Raw genomic sequence first — 12,362 nt, 5'->3', positions numbered from 1 at the left:
CGAATAAATGAATTCATTATTATAGTATCACATGGATATAGAAGAATATAAACAAAGACATACAACTTAACACCAAAGAAAGAAAGAAGGAAGGAAGGAGGGAAGGGAGCCAAGGGTAGAAAAAGGTCAAAAAGGGAAGGTGGCATGTGGACTTCTGCCAGAAGTCTGAGGGTGGCAGGAAAGAGGTGTGGGGAGGAATCAGGAAGACCACCAAGGAAGCACCTTTTGTTGTTTAGGGCTGTCCTTGAATCACTTTTAAAATCCAAAAGGGGAGTCAGCTGATCCAGGTAAGGAGCATTTCCTGCCCCCATTATTTATGATACTTTCTTACTTTTTTCTTTTTCAGCTCGTGGAGCACTACTCTTATAAATCAGATGGTTTGTTAAGAGTTCTTACAGTTCCATGTCAAAAAATTGGCGGGCAATCGGGTAAGTAGCCAAGACACTGGAATCTCACTCTTTCAGATGCTGATAATAATCAGCCTCATTTTAGATTTGATCTGTTGAAGTCAAACCAGATGGGATGAGACTTTGTTTTTACTGACTGATTAAAATGATTACTCCAACTGTATATTTATCATTCATCAAAAACTAGTCAATAACTTTAAAAATGGATTTGTTTTTATTGCTTATATGAGAAAATTGAGTGAAAGAGGATAACAAGAAATGTATGCAGAAAATATATCTGCTCCTCAAGCAGTAATATTTTACAGCCACATTGATTGATCTGCAGTGGGGGAGGGGATAAATAGATGGTTTTCACTGACACAGCAGTAATTGTTCATGTTCTTTCTAACCAGGAAATATTAACTTCCGTCCACAACTTCCAAGTTCTCATCCTGGGGTAAGTGTTACTTAGCCAGGCCATTAAAGATAAAGCAGTTGTATATTAGCACAATGAAAAGTATTTTTAGACAAAAGAGTAACGGTCATTGTTCTTATCACACTTGATAAACTGGGATTGCTGGTGCAGCTAGAATCAGCCTATTTTCAGTTCTGAGCTAGCTAAATTAACTTCTTTGTTAGGTTAAAATCTAACTATTAACATTTTCTAAAAGTATATGAAATATCCATGTAACCCAATGTTAAATCAGAAATATACCTCCTGGTAGATTTTGGAAATGGTAACATATTGTTCAGGCTCAGCCCTGACCCATCCATGAGGAGTCACATGTATGATCCATGTGACCACATGCATGATGGATAGTAAGCTGGGTATATAAGTTGTCTCAGTGAGGTTGACTGCCAAACTCTTTTGGTTAAATCAACCAAGACATTGTTATCAGAAAACCCACCCTTTCCAGGGGAGCTGCTTTGGCCATAGCTTGGTGGAGGAAGACTTGGAATGGGGGTGCCTGGTGCTATCACTTGAGAGAAGAAGCCTCTAGAAAAGGATGGAGTTGAAGGCTTGGCAAGAACCCACCACCCCCTCCACATCAGTGGGTGGTGAGAATGTGATCTATCCACACTTCTACATGTGGGTTTGGCCAACACATGCCTGATGCTTCTGAAGAGAGAGAATTCCCGCTCTCTCCTCCCTCCAGACTATTAGGAGCTGACACGCAGATTTATACTCCAAGCAGAAATGATATCCTGCTACTTTGAAGGGGACCTCACTGTGGACCTTTGATGCCCTTTAATGCCATTTGTGAGGTCTGAAAATTCCCCCAACATGAGCTGTGTGCTCTATACCTCACTTTCTGCCTGTTAACCCTTAAAATCTGCAGAAGGTGGAATGAACCCTCCACCTGTGGCAGGGGCTATTGACTTGTTCAGAAGCTGCACCTATCCTGAACCAAGCAGTCTTTTTTGCAGCAGCTCTTGTCCCTGAATCAGGGGAGCTGAAATGCCAGTGAACTTTGGGATCAACTTCTAAAGTAAAGCACCTTTATGAAGTCATCATTTTGTTTTACCCTTTACATGACTCATGGGCCTGGCGAGTCAACTTTAAGATTTTATCCACCATGAGGCAGGTCCACTTTACTCTAAGAGGCAGGTAGGCTTGGGGTGAGAACTTTAAAAGAATATCAAGGCTTCTATTTAGTTGTGCATGACGTAATGGCTTCGAGGTTTTAGACATTTTGGAAAAACGTTTTACTGACTATATAAAAATATGCATGTTCCCTAAGGGTCCAACTCAGTGAATTTCCACAAATATCATGGAACCAGCACCCAGAAGTAACAAAATTGGGCTCTCAGAATTAGTTTCTTTAGGATGATTTGTCTTCAGTTTGACAATAATTATATATGAAAAGTGGGCTATTTAATATGAAAACTTGAATCTTATAGCCTTCCATGGAGAATATTGCCAAAATATTTTTCCAGATCCTTCTACTCAAATAGTAGGCTTTTCCTGAAGCCTTTCTAATGATCACATGTTACCTCTAGTGCATTTCATCAACAGAATCTGCAGGGGGTTACTGTAATGATAAGAAGAGCTAAAATAACATGTTATATAAGGTATCCTGTGTTTGTTTTCTGAAACATTTACTATTCCTCTTTGCCATTATGGTTTCTAGACTTGGTCAGCAGGTGGAATAATCTCAAGGATCAAATCATACTCCTTCCCAAAGCGTGACCACAGAAAGGTGCTAAGCGTCCCCTGCTTGCTGCCCCTGACTAAGTGGTAGGACAGACCCGCACGCAGCACCCGCGCGCTGCCCTCGGCTGCCCCTCCGTGCGCACCGCTGCCCACCTCCCTCTGCTCTGGTCTCATGTCCCTGCCATGTGTAGCCTCCCGGGCAGCCCGTGCCCGTTCCTCATCGTGCTTTCCGTGTGGGTCCAAGTCCCTCTGCTGCAAAGTCCTCACCGTGAGCACACTCTCTCTGCTACAGTCTGCCCTTGGGAGTCGTCTCTGTCAGTGTGATAGGTGGGAGGGACTTCTCATGTGGGAAAGTCTTTTCAAAGGAAACCAGGATCACATGCGGCAGTGGTATGGTAATTGACTAGATAAATTACACGTTGGTGGAAGGAATAGCCAAAGTAGTGTGGATCCTGCCCAGTGACTACACACACTCATTGATTTTATAAATATCAAGTGCCATAGTAACGTCATTGTGGCTGTAGCGTTCCAACACAGAACCTGAAGTCTAACATATACAAAGACAAGGTGGAATTTGAGGATTAGAAAAACATCATTTTTATTTATGAGACAGTAAAGCTGACATCATATGGGCTTTCCTGGCGGCTCAGTGGCAAAGAACCCACCTGCCAATGCAGGATACACGGGTTTGATCTCTGGCTCGGGAAAATCACCTAGAGAAGGAAATGGCAACCTACTCCAGTATTCTTGCCTGAGAAACCCCATGGACAGTGGAGCCTGGTGGGCTACAGTCCACAGGGTTGCAAAAGACATGACTTAGTGACTAAACAGCAGCAACAAAAGCTGACATATAATGCATATTCGTATTTTGCTGTATGATTGAATTATGGGGTAAAGAAAAAGTTTTTTTAACGACTCAGTTATAATGAATCACCTCCCTCAAGAAATATTTATAACATGTATATGGATTTCTTTTTTTTTTTTTGCTTTATCATTGTGGTATAAAATTATTTTATTAATAATTCTTTCCATTTTCATATCCAGTTAGTACTTTTCCAGACATGTGTGCTTAGTCACTCAGTCGTGTCTCACTCTTTGTGGCCCCATGGATTGTAGCCCATCAGGTTCCTCTGTCCATGGGATTCTCCAGGCTAGAATATTGGAGTGGGTTGCCATGCCCTCCCCCAGGGGATCTTCCCAACCCAGGGATCAAACCCAGGTCTCCCACATTGCAGGTGGATTTTTTTTACCATCTGAACCACCAGGGAAGCTCAAGAATGATGGAGTGAATAGCCTATCCCTTCTTCAGGGGAACTTCCCAATCCAGCAGTTGAACCGGGGTCTCCTGTAATGCAGGCAAATTCTTTATCAGCTGAGCTACCCAGGAAGCCCCTTTTCTAGACATGTCAGCATATAATCAAGCATTAGTTCATGAAGCAGATTGCCTGAAGTACTTAGCAGAAACAACGTAAATGAAAAGCATAAAAGCCCTGAGATTTTCTTTCCAAGTGGGCTGTTATATTCTAGATATGTTCAGTCTTGTTGACTACAAAAAAGAGAAGTGAGTTTAATGTAGTGTTTGAGGGGGGAAGTTAGGTGATAAACCTGAACGGAGTAACTATCTGTTTTAAGGCCACATTCCCAGTCAGGGTGGATCAGCTTCTGGGGAACATCAGGTATGATGGGGCGTTGCTCTTAGAGGGGTGAGGGCTGTCCATGCCAGGGTGGCGTGTTAGGGGCTGGAAGGCTGGGGAGTTGTCAAGGGAATGCATGCTCTATGCCAGTACCCCCTTTGCCCCATGACTCGGGGTTTATTTCAAGCCACCAAGGCCAATAGGCAATTGAGGCTTTGGCCTTGAAGAAGTCAACATTCCCCATGGTCCAAGGTGAAACTCTCCACAGCTGCCACCTCCTGGCCCTCCTGGCCCTCAACTCCTGTCGGCACTCACGCCTTCTCCTTGGGGAGGGTGCACCTAGTTGTCAAGATGGCATCTCATGGGACCGTATTCTGGGGAAAATAGGCCAGATGGTGCCCCATCAACTGAGATGATTCAAAATATGCTCTGGTTCAGGGTGCTTTTCAACCATGAGTCATCTCTTTGAGTCCTTAATCAAACACTGCATTGACAAAACTTCATATTATAGCACAACTTGGGGAAGGACACTCAGTTGCCCATTCATGGAGCCCCATCGGCAGGCTCAGAACCTTTCACTCACCGGGCTTCCGTGGCCCCTCCGTGCATGGAGTCTGTGTGGCAGCCATGGAGGAGTCCCTGTGGCCTTGGACCACATTCTTGACTCCCACCACTTGTTTATTCATCATCGTCTTTCTGACAGCCCAAGGCCAGTGTGCCGATGCACAGTCCTCCACCCATGTGCAGACCCAGACATAAGCAGTTTCACTGCAGAGAAGACACAGCTTTCCACATTTACCTTAATTCTGTAGTGTCCAAGGGCTTCATTCAGGGTTCTACCAGGAGAATGTGATCAGTCAGAGGTTTATGCATGAAACACACCCACAGCACACTCTCTGTCACACACACACATCGGTACCTTTTTAACAGACATAAGTACATATTTATATACACATCTGTATACATGTACACACACATATATGTATTGACATCACTAGGACTTGCCTTACACAACTGATGGGGCAAGTTCAATGTCCATAGGGCAAGTCATCAGGAAGGGAGGATAAGCAAGGTGGAGCTGTCATTAACAGCCGAGGGTCAGTCACTCCCCGCCCCACCCCTCTTAGAAAAGTTCAACCTCTTCTAAGAACTTTTGACTGAGTAAGTCAAGCCCACCCAGGATAATCTCCCTAAATAAAATCAACTAATTAAGAATTTTAATTACCTCTCCAGTATTCCTCCACAGCAGTACCATGATCATAGTTTGAGTCAATAACACAACAGTATCATTCAGGTCAGCCAGGGTGACACATCAAGACGCTGTCACCCCAGGAAACAGTAACCCAGCACTGTGACGAAATAAGCCCCACTCCCACCCCGTCCTTGTCCCAAGCAGCCTGAAGCCCACTCCCCTACAGTGATTACAGAAATATCCAGAATTTAAGATTTATAGGTCTTTAGATTAAAGAAGAATGTCTAAAGAAATTGAAGAAAATATCAGTAAGACTACCAAAAAATAAAATACATGTGTGGATAAGAACCAAAACATCTTCCAAAGAAGCATAATAAACTTAGAATAAATATTAGCAGTGATCATATATATATATATATATATATATATATCCATATAGGAGGTCAATATCTTTATAAAGAAATTATATAAATCAATAAAAGTTTTAACTATCTAATAGGTTAGTGGGCATAGGATAGTTTATAGGAAAGAAAATATAAATAGTTCTCAAGCGTAGTAAAAGCTGTTCTGTTTCATAATAAGAGAAATGAGAGTTAAAACTATAGTGCTCTCTTATGTCCATCTGTAAAACTAGCCCAAATAAACAAGTTTGGTGACACCACGCAACAAGTGTGTGTTGAGTAAGCTGTACTTTATTGGAGAAGTGTGAAATGGTACATGTCTAACATTGTATCATTGACATTCTAACATTCTAACACTGTATCATTGACAAAGTCTGGAAATAATTTAGAAATCAATGGGAAATAAGTGAAATCAGTTATGTTAAAATTCATACCATGATGGGTAGTTGAGATATAAAGTCATTTCCAAAATGCAATGTTAATTGAAGATGACAAAGTCAGGCACATATATGTGCTGATACAGTGTAGAATGTTCTGAAGAATATAGCAAATACTGATAGCACTAGTTGCCTTGGGAGTAGGAAATGGCGTGTCAAGGAGACCCATTTTTTCATTGAAACCCTGTTGTGCCTTTTAAAATTTGCCCCTGATAAATTACTTAATCACTTTTAAAAGACAATTAAATATTAGAAGCTAATTAATCTGGTTAATACTGTGAAAATACTTTTCTGGCTAAACAAGGGCTGTTGTCTATTTAAATTTATAACAGCTTTGAAGTATGCATTGAACTTTCATAAAACCCAAAAATATCAGTAGTTCATTGATAAAGAGAAGCATTATATGATTTAAGCAATGAATTAAAAATATTTTAATTGCTCACCAGAAATATTTTAGGAGAACTAATACTTAAAAATAAAAGAGGAATTTTCCATTATTTAACCAGTCATGAAAAAGACTTGTGGGAATTATGTCAAATGTCACATCTGTTAAGGTATAAATTACTCTCTTGAATTTGTTTATTTGTTCAATATGAATTGTTGTTTTTTAAATAATTCAGGCACAAAATGGACATGATAGAACCTGAATAAACTCTAGCATGCAGATAGTTAATGACAAATGTGTTATGATTGGCAGAATATTATGAATCAGATAATTTTGAAATGTATAACAAAAACTTAAGGGCAGGAGTATTTTTAAGAGATTAGTAATATTTTAACAGTTGAAAATATGAATGAATTTAACTGAAGAATAATACAAGTATAATCTACTCTCTCCTTGCTTCCTGCCGTCATTTACTCTAAGGACTGGTAATCCTTACATGAATAAAATTCCTCCTATTAGCATTGGAATATTTTTCTTTGCTACTTTAAGTTTGTAAACCAATCTTTCTATTGAGGATGGCTGTCAGTTTGAACAACAGCAGCCTTAAAGACTTTGCTTCTGTTTCAGAATTCAAAGGCACATTCTCTAAGATGAAACATAGCATTCACATTTGTCTTAGTTGTGGAAAAATGTAGAATTTCAAATTAAAATTCATTTTTCATGTTTTATTCCAGCACCTACATTGCTGATTGGAACACTTTTAGACATTTTAACACAATTTACTAAGAATCAGCTAGGAGAAAGAAGGGGTTCTTACGTCATACCCATGTACTTGGTAATGTGGAAGCAGTGGACCAAACCCTGGAGAAAATGTTTCCACATCATTATAAAGGACCAGCTTTTAGATCTTTGCTTCTAAGGTGAAGGAAGATTAATTATGACAGCCAAGTGCTTATTTTTATGGATCTGAAGCAAACCAAAGATTATTTCAAGCCCTGGCCAAGGAGATTCTGCCTTTAGCTCTGGAGCCTTGGACTGGGACCAAAGTCATTCCACTGAAAACCAGAACTGCTTGGTTTGAGCAGCTAAAATGTGAAGTCTATTGGCTCTTTTTGTCATTGCAGTGGTGACAAGCATTAAATATATTGTCATCATTATTACCGCTGTTACCTGACTTGAAAATGTGTTTTAAGTCTAAAAATTAAGGTCTAGAAATGAAAATCAGAATACCTGGCAAACAACGTTCCCGAGTCAGGAAACTCTGAATTAGCTCCTTAAAAGCAATGTATTTTTCTCTTTTGTTCACTTCTGAATCTGTACTTCTTAAAAATAGGCACTCAAAGGATAGTTGTCAAATATATTTTCTACTTGCAGCTGAGTCGCCAACAAGAGATCAGGGATCATAATTCATAACCTGTGCGGTGCTTCGTCACCCAGTCGTGCCTGACACTTTTCAAGCCCATGGACTGTAGCCCGCCAGGCTCCTCCATCCATGGGGATTCTCCAGGCAAGAATACTGGAGAAGGTTGCCATGCCCTCCTCCAGGGGATCTTCCCAACCTAAACAAATATTATTTTTATTATTGTGGAGTGATCTGTTTTTACTTGAATTTACAAAACTTAAAACTCTTAAATTGCTCTTTGGAAGGTGGAAAGCTAAAGTAGCTAGTGCCATCTAGTGGTGTCCTGCAGGTTTGACTTCAGTTTCAAATGTCAGCAAAAGTAGGGGGAAAGCAGCAGTCAACATTTCATTTATACCTTGTTCTCTATGCAGAAAAGGGGATGTTATTGATTAGGGCAGAATAGATGATAAAATACAGAGCAGAAATAATAACGACAGATGATGGAATGGATCAGCAACACGTTTTTCATTAAATTAAAAGGCATTTCAATTCTAAGCATTAATAATACTTTCCTAATTTATCGTTTTGCCTTAGAGTTCATTGTTTACAAAGTCCTCAAATCTTCTTTTCAACCAAGCATTTGATTCCACAGGGTTTTGCTGTTGTTCTACTGAATGGTAGGATCACCAGGTGCTTTGGGTGATTTGCATTTGTAGCTTTATCTTCAAATAAAGTCAATACAGCCTTATTAACAGACACAGTAGATAAACCTCCCATTCCTTCCAAAGAGCATTCTCTTTGGAGTGTATTTCCATTCTCTGTCCCAGTCAGGGCAGGAAGGGCCGAGGGGTCCAGGCAGGGAGCTGATGTGGTTATTGAGGGAAACTCAGGGTTTAGGCTGCAAAGGATGGTCTAAGTGGGCAGTGTTGAAATGAAGCCCTTGAACCACCTCGGCTTAAAAGATGGGGTTCAGCCTTCTTGAGAGGAGACCTGCAACCCATTTTCTTATCCATAGACAAGATAGACAAGGGATGAACACCACACAGCCAATCAGAGTACGCATCCCTCTGTGCAGGGCTGTAGGCAAACTGTGGCCATCACTATTGATTCCTACTCCTCATATCCTAGTGTCTTTTTCAGTACTTTTTACATCCCCACCTCTGTTTCTAAATTCTCCGTGGGAGGATTCATATTGCAGATCATTGCATTCTGACTTCAAATGTAACAGCCTTTATGAAGTCTTTCTGCTCCAGAGAACATCTTGTCAGGGTGGAGGGGCTGCAGTCCTGGGATACATCCCTAAGTGGGCAAATAGTGGGAGGTCTTCCAGTGCAGAGAAGGGGTATCAATGCCTTCTCCTTGGCCATGATGGCTGGTCCTGGGGTTGTGGTTTTGCTTTTGAGTTCAGAACCTTCCTACCTCAAGGGAAAAAATCAGAGAAGTTGAAATGATAGTCAATGTGAACCTAAAAGAGAATTTATTTTTTAGTTTGAAAACTATTTCAGCCTTATAGTTTGATTACCAGAGGGGACTAAGCAGAGCAGGAGTATGGCAAGCTTTGGGAATTACCTAGTTTCTCCTAGGACAGTTCTGTTGAGACAGGGTAATTATATCATAAATAAAAAGTGAACAAACCGTATATCCAAGAGTCTTATAATCATGTTAATTTTTAAAAGTGGTATATTGTTATTTGGAATTAGCCACACCTATTAATAGAAGAACCTGAGAGAGAACTCGTTTTTAAATCACATTAAAAGTGTTTGCATTTCACACCTCCCAGTTTGAAATTTATCTCTATTCACTCATTCATTCATGTTATGTTTGTTGAACACATTTTTATTTAGCAGTGGTTGAGTGAACAATTTAGCAACAAAGCTCTGATGCAGTGAGTAAATGATCATATCCCCTGTAACTTATATTCTCTTTTCATTCTTGATACATCACAGCTGTTTCTATTAAACAGTTTGATAAGAATGCTGAGATAGTCATCAGAAAATGGATACAATGGCATTCCATTGACCCATAAGAGCGGATGTCCTTTGACTTCTCAGAAGGGCCTTTGCCATGGTGAGCCGGGGCTCTACAGAGCTCGCTTAGCAGGAGGAAGACAGTTTCAGCAACAAGTGACCATGTCGCAGCAGTGATGCACTGTGACTTCATTACTGTACTTTCGGATCCCGAGCTGGGGATGTCAGGAAGGCAGGTGAACATTTCGTGTGTGCCAGTAGATAAGCGACTGTGTAAAATTCAGCTTACTGTCTCTGTTTCTCTAAATTTCTCCAAAATATGGCAGTATCTCATTTCTTCATGGCCAGTGTTTGGGCACTGCTGGAAAAAAAAAAAACAAACAGGTATATAAAATTTCTTTCTACTCAACTCATGCCAAAAAGATGATTTGAATCGTGGTTTTCCTGTAAACCAAATTTAGTAATAATACCCTTGCTTGGTGGGCTTCCCAGTTAGCTCAGCTGGTAAAGAATCCACTTGCAATGCAGGATGACCCTGGTTCGATTCCTGAGTCAGGAAGATCCCCTGGAGAAGGGATAGGCTACCCACTCCAGTATTCTTGAACTCCCTTGGTGGCTCAGACAGTAAATAATCCACCTGCAATGTGGGAGACCTAGGTTCAGTCTCTGGGTTGGGAAGATCCCCTGGAGGAGGGCATAGCAACTCACTCCAGTATTCTTGCTGGAGAATCCCCATGAACTCAGGAGCCTGGTGGGCTATAGTCCATGGGGTCACAAAGAGTCAGACAAGAGTAAGTGACTAAGCACAGACCTTTGTTTTCAGTTGAGGATAAAGGTGGATCAGGCAGAATTGAGATAGAGACTTTTGGAAGGGAAAGGATATAGGAATATAACATTGGGTTTCCCCCCCTCCCCCATTATTTCCTGCTGCAAATTGATGCAGATCAAATAAATAATAAGGAAAGTTGCCATTAATAATGGCCAGCAAGGCTTTTTTATACATGTCAGTTACCTACTTTGGGTACAAGGAAGAAATACCTTCCTTCAGGTTAGCAAAAATAGGCTTCCCTGTCTCAAAGGGTTGGTTGATGATGATGATGATGACGATAGTGAAAATTAACAGGTGAGGCACTTAGACACTGGGATGCTAGCAGCCGCTTCATCTCGGTACCTCTAGCTTACTGACCAGACCAACACTACCCTCTGGCATCTACCCAAATGTTGCCAGATCTCCACAGATTGTAAAGATACATGTGGATACTGGGAATTCATGGATGCTTTAGAGTTGGGAAATGGCTTGAAGCAGCTGGTGGATACTTAATGTTTCTTTTTCAATAACTTCTCTGTAATATTAGAAAGAATTAATGGAGAAGACTGAATCCAAGGGGATAATGAAAATCCTCAGCATCTTTTAGCAAGTGGAAGTAGGATTTGAAAGGGCAAGTAAGTAGGCGGGAATTCCACCAAAACAGTTCTGGTTAATTTTCTCATAACACCCCCTGGGATCCCTGCAGGCCCCTTCTGTTACAGGAGCATGAGCTTTATTTAGCCTTCACAGCAACCCATCAGTTGCCCGGAGAATGAGATAAGCCATGTCGTCCTTGTTGTTGTTTTCCTGTCTCTTTGCCTGGTTCCTTCCTTTGTCTTCCCTGCTTAAGTTAAGACGTGATTATTTGAAAATAAAAATTAGCATGCAGGCCAACTCAACAGTGTTATTCATGAAGAAAAATGAGCTGTTATCATTTGTGTACCTCAGGCCTCCACATCCCCAGGGAACCAGGCAGATAATTCTGCAACATTCAACCCTTACGAGCCAGACCGAGGGCCGTGGGCCAACGAGAGAGGTAAGAGCTGCCCCTTTAGTCCTGGGCGTGCACAGCGCCAGGATGCCTCCCACAGCCCCTCGCAAGTGGCAGGGCCGGCTCACTCTGCTGTCGGCGGCTGTTACAGCGCTGCCTAGCAGGGAGTGATCCTGTCATCTGGCAGCAGGTGGATGATGCCACGTGTCTGCAAGTAGTGGTGTCTGCTGGATGAAATGGTCTGTACAGCGTCCCTCACAATAAATCAGTCATGTTGAAAATATCCTTCAAACCCAGTGCTTCAGAATATGTCACCTTTTCCAATAATAACTGACGCTACTTAAAGTTTCCATTTCTAAGATCTGCTCTTGAAAAGATGTCTGTGTCCAGGAGTAAATTCAAATGGAAGTCCAGCAACAGGTAGCTGGTAAAAACTGAAGAAACGTCTAAGTTTGGGGATTCTAGACACGTTCAGGGAACTGCAACGATTCTGTGAGTCCAGGAGAGGAAGCACCCCTTCAAACTCACAGGGCCTCTGTTATACTGGTCAAAAATGGCGCCTCTGGATCAGCTTCTTAGGTTTTCTAGGTGGACCCAGGTTTTTGTGTTAGTTGGTAAACTTGATCTATTTAATGCTACAAAAAATCAGCCCCAAACTGTAGCT

At 41.3% G+C, this 12,362-nt stretch overlaps 1 protein-coding gene across 4 annotated transcripts in view; it reads left to right on the top strand.

The window, feature by feature from the left end:
• SYK (spleen associated tyrosine kinase) overlaps positions 1 to 12,362 on the top strand; it is a 104,797-nt gene that overhangs the window by 66,452 nt on the left and 25,983 nt on the right. For 3 of the 4 annotated variants that reach the window (XM_065947357.1, XM_065947358.1, XM_065947360.1), the window contains 4 exons: positions 347 to 428; positions 800 to 843; positions 2,519 to 2,587; positions 11,656 to 11,743. In XM_065947357.1, coding sequence (XP_065803429.1) covers positions 347 to 428; positions 800 to 843; positions 2,519 to 2,587; positions 11,656 to 11,743 — 283 coding nt within the window. The remainder of the gene's footprint in view (positions 1 to 346; positions 429 to 799; positions 844 to 2,518; positions 2,588 to 11,655; positions 11,744 to 12,362) is intronic. The other variant, XM_065947359.1, reaches the window with a different exon arrangement.

The sequence above is a fragment of the Muntiacus reevesi genome, chromosome 10 (assembly GCF_963930625.1).
Source record: "Muntiacus reevesi chromosome 10, mMunRee1.1, whole genome shotgun sequence".
NCBI lineage: Eukaryota > Metazoa > Chordata > Mammalia > Artiodactyla > Cervidae > Muntiacus > Muntiacus reevesi.
This window is presented reverse-complemented; position numbering and strand designations above follow the sequence as displayed.